Here is a 21427-nt window from a genome sequence, read left to right as displayed (position 1 = left end):
AAACCACAATAAAAGAGCAGTGTTACGGGAGAGCGGAAGAGAGCAACTGGGGTCAAGCGAAGGAACGGCGCCTGTCCAGTTCTCTCCCGTGCACGTGAAACATAAAGAACTTTGCCTACTTCGTGTCTTGCTTGCTGTGTGATTACATTGCCTTCAACGTTCCAGCGAATAGGTTCAAGCTACAAACCTATCAGGTGGCACAGTGCACTTGTGGCAAGTAAGCAAGCTAGAAGACTGGCAATCTGGCTGGGTATCCAGTTATGGAAGCAACACATTAACAAGAGAAGTCTGAGTAAAACCAAAGTTACTTTCCCTAGTAACTAGTTACTTTTAAAGTAACAAGTAACTTGAGGTAACTGAGTTACTTTTGATGGAAGTAACTAGTAATGTAACTAAGTTACTAATTTAAAGTAACTTACCCAACACTGGTTATAAGTAATAACAATTACAGTTTTTTTCAGTCGCTAACAAGCGTTTGTCCAAACAGTTGTCACATTTGCAAAACTCTAAACACAATTAGCACAGCATCGGTCTGTTGTGGCCATACCATTCACACATTTCATGTCGTGTTCACCCAATATGCAGTCAGTGAACACATTTCCACAATGCTTACATTTTCTTAACAGACAAGCTATACCTCCCAACAAAATTATGGACTGTTTTTGTAGTATTTACGAATGTTAACACACAACATCCCACAATAGCAAAAACAATATTCCAAACCTTAGATACAGTATAAAAACCTCTGCTTCTGCAATGATATCAGTACAAAACAATATCAATATCAAAAATATATCTCAGCTGATAATAAACAAACAATTGAATAATTGACACACAGCTGATTTATGTTGGGTAAATTGGGCCAACCACAGCTTATTCCATTCTGGCTTAGACTCAGTGGGGTTTATAAGGCAAGACCTTGAGGAGTGATGTTTTTGGAAACAAAAAAAGACAAACACTGTAATGTCTGGTCGAGGAAGAGTAAGAGCAAGGGGCCCAGGGAAGAGCAGGCCCAAGGAGAGGGCAAGGTAGAGGTGTAAGAATGCGTGGTGGTGGCATTCCAAGGGCTGCAAGAACAGTAGTCAGTGATGAAATTCGTGCCACTATCATTGACCATGTAATCAACCATGGTCTTTCACTAAGAGAGGCTGGTGAAAGAGTGCAGCCCAATTTGAGGCGGTCAACGGTTGCCTCCATTATACACATCTTTCAACAAACCAACAGGTAAGTATTGCATTTACATGGATTGTTTCTATTCTCACTTGACATGTCAATATGGTCATACAGTAATGCATATGTTGAATTTTTTGTCTTTCTAAAGAATGCAACGTCTTCCACCCTCTGGGGGAAGAGGAAAGCTCCTCAGTAATTATCAGGAGCTTGCCATTGTAGAAATGGTTGCTGCAAATAATGCAATAAAACTGCATGAAATTCAAACTAGAATTGTGGCGACCATGAGATATTTGACAATATCGATAGAATCAGCCTCACAACCATTACACGGACATTGTCCAAACACAGAGTGCGGATGAAGCAGCTCTACACTGTTCCCTTTGAGAGGAACAGTGAGAGGGTCAAGGAGCTACGACGACAATATGTCCAGGTATAGTGTATATTCAATCCAATGTCCAGTTCTATAAGCTTTGCACTTTGCAAGTAGGTAACCTACACAATACTAGGTTACAGTACAGTATGGTATACAGTAATAACATGACTTACAAAAACTTTGTTTCAGAGAGTTATGGAATTGAGGCCAACCAGGCCCCTCATGAATTCATATACATCGATGAGGCAGGATTCAATCTGGCCAAAAGGCGTCAACGTGGACGAAATGTAATTGGAAAAAGGGCCACAGTTGATGTGCCAGGACAGAGAGGGCAAACATTACCATGTGTGCAGCAATTGCAAATGCAGGATTACTCCTTCACAGATGTCAGGTTGGACCCTATAATACAGAGCGCTTGCTTGCCTTTCTCAATGATCTCCACCAGCGCCTGGTTCCAGAGCAGGGTCAGGAGGGTGAAAACATGAGGACCTTTGTAATTACCTGGGACAATGTGGCTTTCCATCACTGCAAGCAATAACAACATGGTTTGAAGTCCACCCAAGACTGGTAAGTCTCTTCCTTCCACCCTATTCACCTTTCCTCAACCCCATAGAGGAGTTCTTTTCTGCATGGAGGTGGAAGGTTTATGACCATCAGCCACATGACCAGATGTCCCTCCTTGAAGCCATGGATGCTGGCTCCAGGGACATCACAGTTGACGATTGCCAAGGGTGGATCCGACATACCAGGCGGTTTTATCCCAGGTGCATCGACTTGGATAACATCAGATGTGATGTTGATGAAAACATGTGGCCTAACCCTGAAGATCGCAGAGATTAGATGCAAATTTTTTGCCTTTTTTAGCCCCTCCCCTCCCCTCCCCCTTTTTATCTTGGCTTTTTGCTGTTGTTTTTTGTTCAGAATGCTCTTGTGTGTTTCATGGATATTTTGTTCACTGTAAGCAATACTGTAAAACTTTCTCTGTCCTATCACACCGTGTTTCTACTGTACCTCCTGTAGTAAACAGTAAAGAAACAAAAACTTGTTTGCTTTTTACTGGAATGCTTTTGAATGTGAACATTACTGTACATGTGGACATACAGTTACCAACCAAGACATTTCTGGTGTCAAATGGTGGATTGCATGTTTCGCATGCAAATACCTGTAAAACTGAAACATAAAAGTCTATGCAGTTTTTGTAATGTCAATAATAGCCAGTATTTTGAAACCTGGTGTACTTTGATTGACTGCATGTACCTTGTGAAGTGAAAACAAGTGTTATTCTTTGACAGACTAATTTCATTTTGAGTCAGATTTATAGTGTTTTTGTACAGTTAGTGTGTGCAGAGAAAGATGTGTTCTATTTTGAAATGAAGAGTTAGTATATATTTAACAAAATGTATTTTTGAGAAGAAAATTATCCATTTGGCCAATTGTGTTTTGTAGGTGTGAGTCTGTGTTAAGAGTTTAGAAAAAGTATCTGAAGTATGGGTAGGCGCTTGTTAGCGATTGAAAAAAACTGTAATACCCATTTATAATTTTGATGGTCAAATACAGGGGAAACAAAGCGAAAAACAAGGAAACCACACTGGAAGTTGGGATCACATCTGTTAAGGTAAACTAGGGGACTCAAGCGCGGGACTCTGTTGACAGGAATGGGGAAAAACACTCTCACTCCTCTTCTGTCACACACAACGCTTTACCAGCCACTCTCCTCTCACTCACACTCAAGTATCCACAAGGAACAGGAACAGGTTATCTGTCTATACACAAAGAGAAGGTGAATTAGAACAAATGCACAATCCACGAGAGCTATGCAAGCAGTCTGTAAGCCAGGGTTTCACTGACATGAGTCAAACAAAAATCCAGCCATGAGTAGCCTCGCTTCTTCCCTTTACAGTTTTTTTTTTACAGCCGCTAGGACACATTTCCCAATACTTAGGTCACTTTTGCAAAACTCTTCACACAATTCTCCTAACTGACCCTCAGCTTGGCAAAGCAGTTCATTTCACATTCAAAATGCACTACAACTACCAAAACACTTTATTCAGGTCTCAAATAAACTCATTCGTCCAGAACACTAGCAAAGGTTGACAGCCGACAAACACACTTTGTCACCAACAAAACAATGACCTAAAAAACACTAACAACATGTAGCATTACACAGTGTTTTCTTGTGTAAAACAAGGACACATCTCTGTTCATAATTTCAATATATGTTACTGGAATGAACATCATGCAGAATTCGTTAATATTTGTTTATGTATTTTTATTTTTTTGCACTAAGTAATCCCAAAATACAAGAATTTGTATACACACCATCCACTGATACACATACAATAGTAATGCTAATCTACTCGGTCTTCTCCATTTGGCCACAGGTTCTCATCCACATCACATCTTATGTCATCTAGGGCAATACACCTAGGAAAGAATCTTCTGGCATGCCTGATCCATCCCTGGCAATCTTCTGCTGATATCTCCAGGCATCCAGCATTCATTGCATCCAGGAGGGACATTTGATCATGTGGATGATGGTCGTAAACCTTCCACCGCCATGAGGAAAAGAATTCCTCTATGGGGTTGAGGAATTGAGAGTAAGGTGGGAGGAAAAGAGACTCCATTCTGGGATGGGCTGCAAACCACTCGGTGACTGCACGGGAGTGATGAAATGCCACATTGTCCCATACAATTATAAATGTTGGCTGATTCCTTCTCTCCGCATCCCTTTCCTCACCTAGCACAACCCTTCCATAGAGATCATGCAGGAACGCAAGGAGCCGTTCAGTGTTGTATGGCCCAATTAGTGGTCTGTGTAACAGCAGTCCATCAGTGGATATTGCTGCGCTCATTGTGATGTTGGCACCCCTCTGGCCCGGGACATTCACTGTGGCTCTCTTCCCAATCACATTCCTCCCTCGTCGCCGTGCTTTGGCCAAGTTGAAACCTGCCTCATCCACAAAGATGAAAATGTGGTGTGTTTGCCTGCCTTCAATCTCCATGACTCTCTAACATAAATCCACAAGGCAACATAAGCTGTTACAGTAGTAAATTTGTAAAATTGTCTTTGTGCGTGTTTGGTTTTGTTCAAAACAGATCTGTATTTTATTGTGATCTTACCTGGACATACTGGTTCCTGAGTTGCTTGACATGTTCAGAGTTCCTCTCAAAAGGCACAGTGTACAATTGTTTCATCTTGACCTGATGTTTTTTCAGGACTCTAGAAATTGTTGTTATGCTTACACTGTGAATATTTGCGAAAGTAACGTTGTCTGCCAAGACTCTGTGTCTAATTTCAGTGAGTTTTATCCCATTGTTTCTGATGACCATATCAACAATGGCAGTTTCCTGCACATCAGTGAACATCCGTCCTCTCCCTCCTGTGTGAGGTAACCGTTGAGTTCTAAGCAGAAATGCAACAACAATTACACAAAAGCTTATTTACTTCTGAAATGTGCAAATGCCCTTGCAGAATACAAGTTACCTGTTGGTTTGCCGGAAAACTCTAACAATACATGCCACTGTAGAGCGTTGCAGATTTGGCTGCACTCTCTGACCAGCCTCTCTCAGTGAGTGACCATGATTTACTACATGATCAATTACAGTAGCTCTGATCTCATCTGCGACTACAGCTCTTGATCTTCCTCTTATTCTTCTTCCACCATGCATACGTATTCCTCGCCCCCTCCCAGCCACTCTTCTTCCTCTTTCAGCCACTTCTCCATTTCTGGCTGGGTCCATGTTTACATCACAAAACAAACCTATTCAGCAGTTGTCTCCTTTTGTACTGAAATTGAAGGAGTAGCACCTGTGTAGATGTTCATCTACAATGAGAATCAGCTGTGGCTGGTTAAACTGCATTTTTAGATTTAAAATATGTTTCAATAAAATATTGCTGTTGAATTTTGCTGTCTTATTCAGTTTTGCATTATGTTATTGTTTTGACCATAAGTTTAACAGTTTTGAAAACAGTATGTAAGTGCATGCAAAATGTCCTGTACGTACGAAGATTTTTGGCAGTTGTTGTGTCTGAGTGAGAAAATAATTCATGAAATTTGAGAGATGTAGTCATTGAATGCATTTTGTGCCAAAACAATGATAACTGATCCTCAGTTTAGCCCACATAGACTTCTGTTGTGCTCACTGTGTGAGGAGTTTTGCAAAAGTGACCTAAGTATTGCGAAATGTGTCCTAGCGTCTGTAAAAAACTGTAAATAGTGGGAGGCTAATGGGATGCAGGTGTTCACCATCCCACAGGTGTGTAGGCCAAAAGCAGAAACCCATGAGTTCCGGCCAGGCGACAGAGGGAGAGAGAGAGACAGAGCAAAGGAGAGAGGACAAGAGAGAAAAATTTAAGTTGCCTAGCCATCATATTTATTTAAGCATAGCAGTGAATTGCAGTATGAGAGTAAAACTAAAAATAAGTATTTCATGTTGTTTTTTCACATATATGTTAAAGGTCTTACAGTTTTTCTGAATTGCTAAAACACTAAATCCCATTGTAAAAACTAAACTGTCAACTATGAAAACTCTTTCATCAAATCAATCCCACAGTTGCCAAAATCTTAAACACTATTCATCTGGTTAGGACACCATTTGCGAATCTGAATCTCCCATTTACCAAAACTCTAAACACATTCTCAAACACAAAACACATTTAGCAATGTGGTGCACTTGTACCCTGAATGGTGCACACAGGCCACAGAAATTAAACACAACTAACACACTGTTTTCATCATTAACACACTACCACTCAAAATTGAAAACACATGCTGCAACCTCTTCTTCTGCTTTTTGCGAGATTGAATACAGCTTCCTCCACAAAGATGTATTCATGAGGCCTAACCATTCAGTCAAGCTCAAAGATTCTCTGTACACACCAAACTAATTTTAGTTCTGTAAATGAAATAGTATGGTGTATACATGTGCTATGTGTACAAGTATACTTATAACTAAATGGTATTTTGTTTAGAATTGAAAGACGGCCACGTGAGGGTGGAAGAACATGCATGTGCTCACAACACCAGGAGACACTTATTGTGGATATGGTCCATCAGAATAATGCAATTCGACTGCATGAAATACAGCAGTGGATTATAGAAGACAACATACATTTTGAATCTAGCAAAAAGGAGAAGAAAAGGTCGCAATGCCATTACTGAACTGAACTGCCTGGCCAGCGTGGTGGAAATGTAACTATCCCCATAGCTGCAGCTATGGGGTTCTCCACAGTCATGTTACTGTTGAGCCACACAACACCGAACTTCTAGCAACATTCCAGGATGGTCTACTACTGCCTACTCGCGATCTCTCTACTTTGCTTGAGTAGAGAGATCACGAGTAGGCAGAGCATCCCATTTAGGACAATGTGAGCTTTCACCATGGTCCAAGAATATACAATTGGTTTCACAATGAGCAGCATTTTATCAATGTGTTTCTTCCACCATACTGTCCCTTTTTGAGGAGTTTTTCTCAGCATGGAGATGGAAAGTATACGACCGAAACCCTTACACAAAGGAAAATCTACTTCAAGCAATGAATGGAGCATGTGGTGAGATAGGACTGGAATCTTGCCAGGGCTGAATTCGGCATGCTAAAGGATTCTTTCCTCGTTGCCTTGCAAGGGAGACCATAACATGTGATGTGGATGAAGTCCTGAGGCCTGTCCCAGCACAGAGGCATGATGATGAAGCGGAATAAATTATCTGAATATGCTGTAAAAATATGTAATTTTTTAATGTATATATATCTTTTTTACTGCAGCTCTTTTTTTGTTAAAATGTGAGTACAAGAATAAATGAATGAATAGATAAATATTATTTTCCCGCTGTCTCACAGTGTTTTGTATTTACAGTTTTTTCTGATTGCTTAAGCACATTTTTTGTAACTATTGGCTGTTTTTGCAAAACTCTACACACAAATAAGAAAACCTGTCACCCAATTATCAAAACATTGTAGTTCTCTTGCAAAAGCGAACACAGCTAGATTAACTCTTCACACCTTCATAAAAATGGTGTTTTCGTATCAAACAGTACACACAAGCCATCATCTACTAAGCACACAATGCGCCAACTGCACACTGATGGTATGAATACAAAACACATCTGGCTTTTGCTTTCTCTGTGTACAGATGTCAATTTGAGGTCACACTTTTGTCATAGTGTCATGTAAACATACAAGGATCCAAACTTCAAGTATTGGTGTTTATTCACACTCATCAAAACCAAGACAAAGTCAGAACACAAAATAGGAATTTCACAAAAAAAGGAAAAAAAAAGACAATCAGCCTACATCATGTCGTCTTTCTGGGTCCGGCCACAAAATTTCGTCCACATCGCATGCGATATCCTCCAGTCCAAGGCACCGGGGAAAATATCTCCTTGAATGGCGTATCCAGGCCTGACATGATGCCTGGTCAATATCTCCACATGCCTCCTCCATTGCCTGTAAAAGGGCTACCTGTTGATGAGGATGACGGTCGTACACTTTCCAGCGCCAGGCAGAGAAGAACTCCTCGATGGGATTTAAGAATGGAGAGTATGGAGGGAGGTTGAGTGCCATGAAGGATGGGTGGTCTGTAAACCAGTTGCGGACCAAAGCAGCCCTATGGAAACTAACATTGTCCCATATGATGACATATCGGGTCTGCTCTGGTCTCTGAACAGTGAGCATGTCATGCATGGTGTCCAGGAATGCAATAATGTGCAGTGTTGTATGGGCCTATGGTTGCATGATGGTGAACAACACCATTTTGGCTTATAGCTGCACACATGGTTATGTTACCACCACATTGTCCTGGGACATTGATGATGGCACGGTGTCCAATAATGTTCCTGCCACGTCTCCTGGTTTTACTGAGGTTAAACCGGCCTCATCCACAAAAAAGTAGCTCATGTCCCATTGCATCTGCTTCTAGTTCCATCACTCTCTGGACAAGACAAAACAAATGCAACACATCAGGCCCATGCACAGCACTACAGTATGCACTTCCAAATTCAGAACCAATGACACTAGCTTACCTGCACATAGTCATATCGCAGTTGCTTTACACGTTCTGTGTTTCTCTCGAAAGGAACTCTGTAAATTTGCTTCATTCTTATTCTGTGGTGCGCAAGTACACGACTTAGTGCAGAAATGCTTGCACTGTGTACATTTTGAAAGATGGTGTCATTATCAATTATGCGCTGCTGTATTTCGTGCAGTCTTATTGCATTATTGGCAATCACCATGTTCACTATATGGGTCTCTTGCTCTGGAGTGAACATTCTGCCTCTGCCCCCAACATCTGGACATCTAGCAATTCTTTAAAGTAACAATTTCAGTATTTTTGCATGTATGGTACTGTTGTGTTTCTCATTAGAGTATGGCAGTGCTACAAAGTACTTACCGATTCTCATTTCAGAATGTCCTAATGATGCTTGCTACAGTGTAGCGGCTCAGTTTAGGCTGAACCCGTTGTGTTTACAGTTCTGCAAAGTGTGTGTTACAAAATGGCAAACTGAGTGCAAAGCAGTGTTTGTGCTTTTAGTTTTGCAAACTCAGTGAGTGGTTTTGCTATAAGTATTAATAGTTTTAGAAATTGTGCTATAAGAATCACAGTTAGGGTTTAAGCATTCAGAAAAAACTGTAGTGTAAAAATGGATCATTTAAAAAAACACATGAAAACTGCTACAAAAATGTGGTCTCTACAAATCTCCAACTCTCCTGTCAGAGATCAGACATCCAAATATTTTATGGGCCTCAATACTTCCATCACTCTGAGCTACATAGTATGCCTAATATAGCATACCAAGTAATCTTTTTAGATACAAACGTTTTGAAATAGCCTTTTAAAAATCATCCAGCAGGAAAATATAAACATCTAAAAAATAGCCTTCAGATATTGAACTTTTATTCATTTATTTTTTTTTTAAAGAAAACTATTGACAGCATAACTGAAACTTTGTATCATTCTTATAAAGAAGTCTATCTTTCTACTTGATTTATTTCAGTCAGTTCTTAGAGCGTGAGGTGGATGCCATTAGATGAACTAACATGGCATAAATAAAGCTGAAAATCTCACTATGAAAGGCCTAAATTTACACTGTGGATTTCACTCACAGCAAGAAGATCCTGGGTTTAAAACCACAGGTCACCTTTTCTGTGTGGAGTTTCCATGCTCTCCCCGTGCTACCGTAGGTACTCTAATTTCTTCCCAAAGTCCAACTACTTGTAAGATAACTTGATTGGTTACTCTAAATTGGCTGCAGATGAGAATCGGTCATCAGGCTGTCATTACAGATGTTAGTACAGCCTTTTTCTGACACAAAATCTAAAAAGTTAATTTATCCTTGAAAAGACCTGTGGCAGAAAGGTATATTTAAACAGTGACATTAACAAATTAAGCTGAAACTATAGAGCATTTACAATGAGGTCCAGCTGACCTCTGGACACGCTTAGCTTGAAATTCTGTCTTTTATTTTGATGTTATCCACCTTTGTATACATTTTGTATCTGCAGTTTGCACAGCTATAAACCTATACCAAGTACTCAAAGCCATCTGTGAGGTACCTCCTGCTATAGTTGAAGCTACAAGGAGCACAGTTTATGATAATAAACACAAACTCGAAAAGACCTGTACTCTTTTGCATTACAAAACACAAATAATAAAGATAAAACATTTTAATATTTTTTACTTGCAAAGAAATTAGACTATATATTTTAAGTTTATTACCAAGCTGGCGGTTGAATGTGATTCTTAAAGTCATGTTGCCAGTCATTTACCCCCAAGGAGATAAATGTTTGTAAATGTACAGTCTTCTGGAAACTGGTCAGTAATATAACACTCAGCTTACTTGCCCAAAGTGATTGATTCTAAGCAGATGATCTACATTTCCCAGCTAATGGATAAGATTCTCAGGAGACTTCATGTCGAGACACAAATTTCCTAGGTTCCATTAGTGCTTAACCATTTGTGCAGCACTTATCTATATCAACATTTTGAGTTTATTACAATCTACAGTATGTTATCATTGAATACAGAAGTCCCAGTCATGTTAGCCTGTTAGCTAAATCTTTATGTTGTCGGTGGTTACATGGCCAATGGAAAACACATTTATATTAATGTAGTGTAAGTACAGCTTGTCTTTAAAAACACTCCAAGCTGTTTGTACTTCAAGAAATTATGAACATGGCTGCCAATATAAACCCAACCTATCACAATAGTTCAGGGACTACAGGGGCTCGTTAAGCTCTTTTGGGCCTGGTTAGTACTTGGATGGAAATACCAGGTGGTTTGAGTGCCTGAACCAGTCCATTTACCATTACTCAAGCAGTGTGGGATCATCTTGTCAGAGAATGGAACAAAGGGAAACAACATCCAAAGAAGAGCTTTGAATGCCCTTCAAGAAGCCTTGAGAACTATTCCTGAAGACTAGTTAAACAAATTACATGAAAGCTTTCACAGGAGAGTTCAAGTCATGGTGAAGAATAAAAGTGGTCATACCAAATATTGACTTTCAAGCTAGTTAGAATTATAAAAACTGTTTTTGCCTTATTTGCTGTATTTCACTCATGTCTATTTTGATAAATTGCTATTTATACTGCCCGACAAAAGCAGCAGATACACAGTGTGATGGCAGAGGTCTTTAGAGTGAATGAATAAAATAAAAAGAAAAACAATGAATTTAAAGACGTTTTTCATAGATAGTGATCTAGAACATACACAGTTATATCTAATTATAAGCCATTACACTTAATTGCAGGAAACCATTTTCTATTTAATACATATTATTGTTTATACATTATTGCCAATAAGTTGCTTTTAAGCACTTATTTATAAACAGTGAAAACCCATAACATCAGGTCAGCTGTTCGCACTGATTATGGCTATTGCCCTGTTGTAAAAGCTGTGCTTAAGTCTGTTTGTCCCCAACCTCAGTAGCTGAATCTCCTGCCAGACATCAGCAGCTTAAACACCCGGTGTCCTGGGTGTGTCCAGTCCCGTAGGATGCTGCGTGTCCTCTTGAGACAGCGAGTGCTGTACAGGTCCTTCAGTGAGGGAAGAGGATGCCCAATGATTTTTTGGGCCATATTGATGACTGGAGTGCCTTTTTGTGTGCCGTGGTGCAGCTGGAGGACAATCAGCAGCTCCTTCTTCAGGTCCATTTTTCTGAGGATTCTCAGAAAGTGGAGTGGCTGTTGGGCCTTCTTTAAAACCGCCGAGGTGTTTGAGCTCCATTGGAGGTGTGTGCCTATGTGCACACCCAGGAACTTTAAGCTGGACACCCTTTCCACACACTCCCCCATTGATGCTGACAGGCTGCGGCTCAGACTTCCTCCTTCTGAAGTCGACTAACAAGTTCTTTTGTCTTTGTTGTATTGAGGTCCAGGTTGTTGTCTGCACATTAATCCGACAGCCTCTGAACCTCAGCTCTGTATGTTGTCTCGTCGCCCCCAGAGATGAGCTCCACCATGGTGGTATCATCTGCGAACTTAATCACTTCATTGCCTGGGTGGGTACTGACACAGTCATGTGTGTACAGAGTGTACAGTAGGGGATTTAGTACACAGCCTTGTGGCGAGTCGGTGTTAAGGCTGGGGAAAAGAGGAGGCCCCATTCTAACTCTCTGTACATGGTCTGAGAGAAAGTCTCTGATCCAGCAGCAGATTGATACCAATTGATACCACTACTAAAAATCTAGGATGATTTTGGATCTCAGTGATCTTGACATAGACCTCAAGACATGGACGTAGAAGATCAAGTTTTAAAAAAATCTTTTCAATGCAATAAATCAAAAAGGAAGTCACCAAGGATTTTCAAATTGACACCATCTATCAAAGATCTTGGATGAGTTCAATGTCAACCTGTCACGATTAGTTAATGGACTCAGGCGCAGACCAGGAATCCTTGTAGAGAAGACATTTAATTTATTTATACACACAACACCAGGTGGGGGGGGGCTCCAAAAGGTCTCCAAATCACTCTCCTCACTCCGTAACTGGGTCACACACATCCACACACTCGTTCACAGGATTACAGGCAGGCAGGGAAAGGTCCAGGAAAGATCTGCACACAAAAACTTCAGTTAGAGACGAACTGACAGAAACAACTCACAGATTCAGATTCAGATTTTCAAACTACTGAGCGACTGACGCTGATAGCTCAATGATCCAGCGACGAGTAGCACAGTGCTGCCATCTTAAGTAGTGCTCGGGATTATGAAGATAGGCAGCAAGTGTGGAGATGGCAGGTGCGTGGGCCAGGGGTGGGAGACCATAATGAGCACCGCAATGAAAGGAGAGAGAGAGAAAGAGCCCTTGATTGTCTCAGGATCAGGATGAAGAAGAATTGGATTGAGGACGAAGGTTTCCAGGCTCAAATCTCCTGGTGGATTGGGATTTCTAAGCTATCATCAAGTTACAGTACACAACAGTAAGGAAAGAGTCACATACAGTGGTGTGAAAAAGTATTTGCCCCCTTCTTGTTCTTTTTTCTTTTTTTCTGTGTTTATCACTTTTAAATATTTCATATCATCAAACAAATGTAAATATTAAACAAAGATAACATAAGTGAGCACAAAATCAAGTTACTAAAAAAAGGTGTTTATTATTATTACTATAAATATTGTTGTAAGGGAAGAATTCAAAACTACTTGGAAAGAAAAGTGTCTGGACTTCTTTAAGTTTTCTTGCAGACGTTTCACCTCTCATCCGAGAAGCTTATTCAATTCTAAACGCAATCAGTGGAGAGTCCCAGATTTTAAACCCTATGGGAGTGTCCGCATGAGCCAAGGCATGAAAACGGGTGTGGGTCACAATCAGCCAAGGTTTCGGGTGGACCCATTGTGAAACCTAGCCCAACTATATCATGTGATTTATTGAGGTCGACCCAGGATGTGGATGGGCATTAAGACGTCTGGGAAGGGATCTCAAAACTGGATTATGGGTGCCAGACAGTTGGTCTTGTAAGCCACCGCCTCTGTTCAAAGATGGTCGTTCACAGTGAACGTCTTCTCTGTCCAAAATGTGAACATTGACCTTTGTCCTTTAGATGCAGATGGACAGCCGAGTCTTGTCCCGTGGAGGTGGCTCTTCTACGTTGTCCCTTGCATTTATCAAGTGGCTGTTTTGTCTCTCCAATGTAGACATCTGAGCATTCCTCGCTGCACTGTATAGGATACACTATGTTGTTAAGTTTGTGTTCAGGAGTTTTGTCTTTGGGATAAAACAGTTTTTGTCTGAGTGTGTGGCTGGGTCTGAAGTACACTGGGATCTTGTTCTTGGAGACTCTCCTGAGTTTTTCTGATAAACCAGCTACACAGGGGATGACTATATTGTTGCGTTTGTCTTTCTGATCCTTCCTAGTTGGTGTCTGATCTTCTTTTCTGTGCATCTTTGCTGACTTGATGAAAGCCCAATTGGGATAACCACATGTTTTAAGAGCTTTTTTTATATGTGTGTGTTACCTCTTTTCCCCCTCAGGCTTAGAAGGAACATTTTCTGCCCGGTGTTTTAGGTTACTGATTACTCCAAGTTTGTGTTCCAGAGGGTAGTGGGAGTCAAAGAGTAGGTATTGGTCTGTGTGTGTTTGCTTCCGGTAAACTTCAGTGTTGAAGTTTACATTCCCTTCAATGCGCATGCATAAAACATATCGTTAGATAAGATCAGACACCAGCCAGGGAGAGAGTGTAAGCTCCCAAACTGACAAAACTGACAAAAAACAAACTAAAATCAGCAAAAGATGACTTAAACATAAAGAAATCACATGGATACAGTATTCTAAACAGCACCAAAGAGTAAAACAATGTGAAATGTGGTTTATTAAAGATTAGGTCTCTCTCTTCCAAGTCTCTGTTAGTACATTAGTTAATAATTGCTCAACAAATCAATTTACTCTGCCTTACAGAAACCTGGTGACAGCAGGATGATTATGTTAGTTTAAATGAGTCAACTCCCTCGAGTCATTCAAACTATCAGGATACTCGAAGCCCAGGTCGAGGCGGCAGTGTGGCAGCAATTTTCTACACCAGCCTATTACAGTTTTTTCTGATGCCTTGACCACATTTTTTGTAACTATTGGCTATTTTTGCAAAACTCTACACACAAATAAGAAAACTCTTCACCCAATCAGCAAAACATTGTAGTTTTCTTGTAAAAGCGAATAACCTTTGCTTAACTCACCACACCTTTGTAAAAATGGTATTTTTGTATCAGACAGTAAACACAAGCCATCAAATTAATAAGCACACAATGCACCAACTACACACTGATGGTATGAATGAAAAACACATCTGGCTTTTGCTTGCTCTGTGCACAAGGTAGGCTATGTCAGTTTGAGCTCATACTTTTGTCATAGATCCGTAAGCATAGAGGGATCCAAACTTCAAGTACTGGTGTTTATTCACACACATCAAAACAAACACAAGTGTTTATTTCCAAGACAAAACGAAATAGTAATTTCACTGAGGAAAAAAAAGAAATCAGTCTACATTGTGTCATCTCTGTGGATCTGGCCACAAAATTTCGTCTACATCACATGAAATGTCCTGTAGTCCAGCGGTCCCCAACCTTTTTTTGTGCCACGGACCGGTTTATGCCAGACAATATTTTCACGGACCGGCCTTTAAGGTGTCGCGGATAAACACAACAAAATAAAACTAGTACCGGTACCAAAAAAAGAAGATTTATTCATAACACATGTGAAAAGACCCAGGAAAAGCGAGTTAACGATAAAAACGATAACAAAATAACGCTGAAAACCGATAAAAACCCTGAAAACCATACATTTCACACCTGAGCCTCAACTCTCGCGGCCCGGTACCAAACGACTCACGGGCCAGTACCGGTCCGAGGCCCGGGAGTTGGGGAGCGCTGCTCTAGTCCAAGGCACAGGGGAAAATATCTTCTGGAATTTTACATCTATGGTATCGTTGTGTTTCTCATTAGCATGGCAGTGCTACAAATCTTAGTGCAAAGTGACTGTACTAACCGACTCTCATTTCAAAATGTCCTTATGATGCTTGCTACAGTGTAGTGGCTCAAGTTAGGCTGAACCCGTTGGCCAGCTTCCCTCAGGGTCACTCCATGGTTGATTACATGGTCCACTATTGTAGCTCTGATGTCATCAGCAATTCTATTTCTTACTCTTCTTACCCTTCCTCTCCCCCCTCCTCGTCCTCCTCTTGCTCCTCCTTGTCCTTGTTGTCCTCTTCATCCTACTTCTTCACCTCCACGTCCTCTTCCTCGGCCTCCTCTACTTCTCACTCTTCCTGCTCCCTCCACTGTACTCCACACACACAGCTTACCTGTATTATAGTGCTTAGGCTGATTGCAAAGTGAACTAATTATCTAAAAAAGTTTTCACATGTGACAGTGTGCCAGACAGTTGGCAAAATAGTGTACATAATGGCCATAAATGTGTATAGTTTTGCTAGGAGTGTGTTGATCCTTTGCAAATTGAGTGTAAAGGAGTGAGTTGTGTTTACAGTTCTGCAAAAAGAGTGCTGTGCAGTGGATTGTAGCTACAGGTTTGCAAAGTGTGTGTTACAAAATGGCAAACTGAGTGCAAAGCAGTGTTTGTGCTTTTAGTTTTGCAAACTCAGTGAGTGGTTTTTCTATAAGTATTAATAGTTTTAGAAATTGTGCTACAAGAATCACAGTTAGGGTTTAAGCATTCAGAAAAAACTTAAGCTCACTCGCATCACAGCCTTTGCCTGCATCTTGGGTCCTTTCTCATAACACCACACGGCTTGCCCTGCAAAACGTGACATAAGAACTATAAATGGTTTAAGACGCACATTCAGGCTTGTGAGACTCATGCAGACACTCAGAAACTGAGCCATGACTCTGTGCTACTTGCAGAAATTTCAGCATCTCAGCCATTCAAAGACACTTTGTATATAGTTTATTTTATGTAATATTCAATACAGGACTGAAAATGTAGTCTTGTTCGAGGAATTTTTTTATTCAATGTTTTCATAAGAGCCTTATTTTTATGCAATTATTAGTAACAGGGAGAACACATATTAGGTTCAAGGCCTGGACAAGTTTGAAACCTTTGGTCCTCCACAATGGAAAATGGCTGAAAATAAAAACAGGTATCACTTTAGAAAGCTCCTAATTTTATAAATTCAGCACTCAGCTTTTCCGTCTCCAGTATCATTGAAATTCAGCCAGGTGCTGCTCATTTATTTCACTTTTTCCTGAAACACTTCTATTTAAATCAAGGGTTTTCCCCACCTCTCTGTCATACATGCCAACCCTCCCGATTTTTCCAGGAGAATCCTGAATTTCAGTGCCCCACCCGAAAATGTGCCGGAGCCACCATTCTCCCGAATTTCTCCCGATTTCCCACCCAGACAACAACATTGAAAAACCATATAGCAGAATTCATAGTGCGGCCCAGCCAATTCCAGTTTCCAACAATGGCGGTAGCTACTTAGTTTTAATTAGAGATGGACCGATCCGATATTCATAGCTGGACTGGCCATCGGGCATACCGGGCATTTGCCCGGTGGGCCGCTCGTGATTTTTCGTTTTTATGGGCCGATGGGGTTTTATTTCTTTTATTTTTTTCAACGGTATAAATGAATAGTGGTGTATTGGCCAGTTGGTCATGATCGACTCTGGGCTGGACCGACTACAGCCGAGGAGGTCGAACTTTAAAGTTGAGGTGAAAAGCAACGCGATTTGTCCCGATCAGCTGATCGGCTTTTCTCTCTGCGTCAGAAAGAGCAAACCTGCGGAGGTCGCGTTAAACAACAGAAGCACCTTCAAACTTGATGAGCTGTTGTTAGAATTTATTTAATATTAATTTCTAGTAGGGATGCAACGATACCAATTTTTTCAAACCGATCCGATACCGATACTTGGATCTGAGTACTTGCCGATACCGAGTACAAAAACTGATACTTCTGCCACACACAAGTTAAACTTAACCGGTAGTAAAGAAACGACCCCACACAGCTCTTTAACACAAACGAAACGTTTACTGAACGTAAGGGCAGAGACAAATACTGTACAACACATCCCTTTTTTAAACTCAAATGATATTCCAATTCCTTAACCAAATGAAATACACTGTATAAATGAAATAATTCCCTTTCAAATTATATTAAACAACCCAACTTATGTTATCACCTTTTGGCAAGTGACTCACTAATATACACTCCAAAACACGTTATATAAATCCACTAAACATACAATATTCACACATGGGCACCACACACACTCACATTCACACTTGTTGCAGGCCTGATCGCTGCCCACGCCGGACGATGGAGAAAAATCCTCTTCTCCCCAGTAAGAGCACAAAAGTCTGACTTACAGTTCCGTTGCTCGGTAGGTCGCCGTTCACCAGTCCCACACTAAATCCACTCCCTGCGGACCCGATGCTGTCTCTGCTACAGCGCGTTAGCCAGTCACTGTCCAGCTCTCCGACAGTCCATAGCAGCTGCCTCCGTGGCGCAGCCAAGCAGTCCGGGCTAGCCTTTAGCCTCGGCGGTCATGGCTGGAAACACAGTTTTCCACGGACGGTGGTGCGACCGTTGAAACAAAAAGTCACTTCACCCACACTCTGTTGCGAAGCTCTCACACAGTTAGCTTTCTAGTCACACACTCTTTTGTGCAAGTTAACCTCAGTAAAACTAGCCGAGTCTCTCACTTTGGTTCAGCTAACCTCGTGCATCTCTCCATGCCGTTCTCTTCTGTGAACTGTGAACACCTTATGTGGCGTTCAAGTCCATGGGAATTATGAGTATCTACTACCAAATTCCCATCCGGGCTACATTAGTATCGGTTCATGGTATCGGTTGACTTTTACGAGTACGAGTACGCACACATTTTACAGTATCGGCACCGATACCCGATACCAGTATCGGGATCGGTGCATCCCTAATTTCTAGTATCAGCTGATGTTTGCTGGAAGGATGAAGGGTTGAAGGGAAGTTATGAACTGTTTCTGAGAGACAAATAACACCAGGATCCTTCTTCTATGTAGCTGACAGCTGGTAACTGTGCAGGGGCGGGTCTAGCAAAGTTATGCCAGGGGCCAGGTAGGGCATTAACAGGGAAAGGGGGGCACAAAAATATGTTTCTTTCTTATTCTCATTTAAAATTTCTAGCTTTTAACAAATAATTATCTGAATCATACAACCAAAGTTTTCATCTGCTGTCAAATGTATAGAAATCCATTATTGTACATATTGTAATTTTTTCAGGGTCCCAATATAATTTCTTCAGAAGTAAGTACTGTATATGATACCAGTATTTTCCCACATTTTCTAGATTCTGTACCAGTACTGTGTGTAAAATACCATCAAAATTAAGTTTTGATGGTAAGTTTTGAGTGAGGAAGTTTTATTCTTTCTCACCTTTCTTTCTGTCTCCTTTCACTTTTTAAAGGTTGCCATGTTAGAAAAAATATTTTGCCCTGCCATGCTGTTTATTGATGTGGTAGATAAATAGTTTATGAAAATATCACTAAATCTGTCATTTATTATTTTTAATATTCAATAATGGTCACGTCTCACCTCTAGTCTTCTCTGTCTTAATTTCAGGTTTCCTCCATGTGTTGTAGATAGTTCAGGAGGTTAACTCGACCAAGCAGTCTTTGGGTTTCGGCTAAGTACTGTTTAGAATACCAGAATAGGGAGGATGGTGTAGGTTTAAATTAAGTTCTAGATTGATACATATATACCAACAAGACAGTGTACATCACTGTCACAACGACGTTTGTTTTCATTTAAAGGCTTTATGGTTTTTCCCATAATACCTGGTGGGCCGGTCTCTAGTCAAAATGCCCGGGCCGATTTTTTGTCCCAGTCCAGCCCTGCCGATATTACGTATCGGTCCGATACTGACCTAAATTACTGGATCGGATATCGGCGAGAAATAAAAAATGTAATCCGATCCATTAAATATAAAAAAAAAAACACCTCACAAAACTTGCGACATGGTGTAACTCGGCTCATAACCGTAGCACGTCGGAGCAGTATGCACCACGTGATTGAGCGGCTGTGTGTATTTGTAGCCTCGCTACCAAACCAGGATTTCATCTCCGAGGAAGTTATCCCAGAGAGAAGTAAAGCAAGTGTGTAAGTTCATCTCTGAATGTTTGTAAAGCATTCCCACGTTAAGCTTAACAACCGATATATGGAGCGACTGCCCTTCTCTCTCCCTCTCCTGCTCCTACTTCAATCGTAAAACTGCTTAATGATCAGCTGATCGGCTTTTCTGTCGCGAGTCCGTCTCTCTGCTTTGTTTTTGGCCCACTTTGCACCAGAAAGAGGAAACCAGCGGCTGAACAACAGCAGCACGTTTAAGCTTGATAAGCTGTTGTTAGAATTTATTTAATATTACTTTCTACACCAGGATCCTTTTCTACGTAGCTGACGGCTGGTAACTGTGCAGGGGCGGATCTAGCAAAGTTTAGCCAGGGGGCCGATAGGGCATGAACAGGAAAAGGGGGCACAAAGACATACTTTTCTTTCTTATTCTCATTTAAAATGTCTAGCTTTTAATAAATAATTACCTGAATCTTACACCCAAAGTTTTAATCTGATGTAAAATGTATAGAAGTCCATTACTGTATATAGTAACTGTTAAGTCTAATATACCCTAGTAAGCTATAGTACTGTTTCCTTTGGGAAGGTACCATCTGTGCAGTCTGCAATTCTGTTGAAGAAAGATGTTGAATCTATTTAATTATTCTTGAAAAATAATTTATTTCTGTGCATTTTTTTTCACCCTGCATCAAATTAAAGTTGATTACGTCGATTAAGCATCATGAGGTGGAGGGTGGTTCTCTATTTTTTTTTTGCTGGGAGTTTGCAACCCTATTTGTTAGGTTGCTTAATATTTCTGCTAAGTACTCTTTAAAATACCAGAATAGGGAGTATGGAGTAGGTTTAAGTTTATTAGATTGATCAGTATTGCTGAACTATGAAATATTTTGGGTGCAGTGTATTTTTTACATACAGGTATAACAGAATAGCTTTAGTGTTGTTGTTTACTTAAACTTGAGTATGAACTTATACAAAATGCAGCAAGATATTAAAAAAACAGTTTTATTGATTAAAAAACACACTATATCGGATTCATATCGGTATCGGCAGATATCCAAATTTATGATATCGGTATCGGTATCGGACATAAAAAAGTGGTATCGTGCCATCTCTAGTTTGAATATTACTAGTATTACTCTTTCTGGGTCGCAAAATAAACTTTTAACATATTTTCAGGCAAGAATGTAGCTGTGTAAACTTCAAATATCTGAGCCGGCAAGAACAGCAAACTCCCGGCACATCATTTTCAAACCCCCGCGGTCTTTCGCTACTCAGGTTAAACATGATATATAAGTCACTTTGATAACTTAAAAATGAAATTTTTTTTGCTTTTTTCTGTGTTTTATTTGTTCAGGGTTTTCACACAGCTGAATAAACGTCAAACAGAAAACTGATTAAACAGAAGTGTGAGGTCAAGAATTTATGCGAGCATCCGGTTATATTTTACATAGCAAGGAGTAAACGGCAGAGAGCTCGTGATGTAATGTGTAATGTGTAATGTGAAGGCTAGACCGTCCAATTTCACAGTCGCTCACTTCTGGCCTACCCGGCTTTCGAAGGACCCAGCCTTCGCGGTCTAACCGGGCCGGGACCTCCGAAAGCCGGGTAGCCCGCAGGATGCAGCCTCTGAATTTGTACACCTCCGCTGTTTCCGGCCAGCCAATCATAACGGTGACATTTAACTTATTTTATCTGACAAATAAACACTGTAAAATTCAAGTTTTTGTATATATATGTATATGTATACCACCCCCCAACAGCCCTTTTGAATGTCTCCCTAATTCTGAGGTCTCAAGGTTGGCAAGTATGCTCTCTGCGAACCTGCCCTATACCACTA

The 21427-nt window shown here is 40.6% G+C and overlaps 1 protein-coding gene across 1 annotated transcript; it reads right to left on the bottom strand.

Annotated features, from left to right (window-relative positions):
• Positions 1-3894: 3894 nt before the first annotated feature.
• LOC120441086 lies at positions 3895-5311 on the bottom strand. The gene is made up of 2 exons (XM_039614760.1): positions 4667-5311; positions 3895-4554 (listed from the first exon to the last, which is right to left on the bottom strand). The coding sequence occupies exons 1-2, from the start codon at positions 4910-4912 to the stop codon at positions 3895-3897; spliced, it is 906 nt and encodes a 301-aa protein (XP_039470694.1). The 5' UTR covers positions 4913-5311.
• Positions 5312-21427: the final 16116 nt, after the last annotated feature.

The sequence above is a fragment of the Oreochromis aureus genome, linkage group 7 (assembly GCF_013358895.1).
Source record: "Oreochromis aureus strain Israel breed Guangdong linkage group 7, ZZ_aureus, whole genome shotgun sequence".
Lineage (NCBI taxonomy): Eukaryota > Metazoa > Chordata > Actinopteri > Cichliformes > Cichlidae > Oreochromis > Oreochromis aureus.
Note: the sequence above shows the minus strand (reverse complement) of the source record. Positions and strands in the feature narration are given on the sequence as shown.

Bases quoted from the DNA above. Each gene is read 5' to 3' on its own strand.
- LOC120441086 (XM_039614760.1), bottom strand. From the start codon at position 4,912: ATGTTCACTGATGTGCAGGAAACTGCCATTGTTGATATGGTCATCAGA. The intron at 4,555-4,666 runs GTAAGATCACAA...GATTTATGTTAG, and splicing joins TCAGGAACCAGTATGTCCAG to AGAGTCATGGAGATTGAAGG.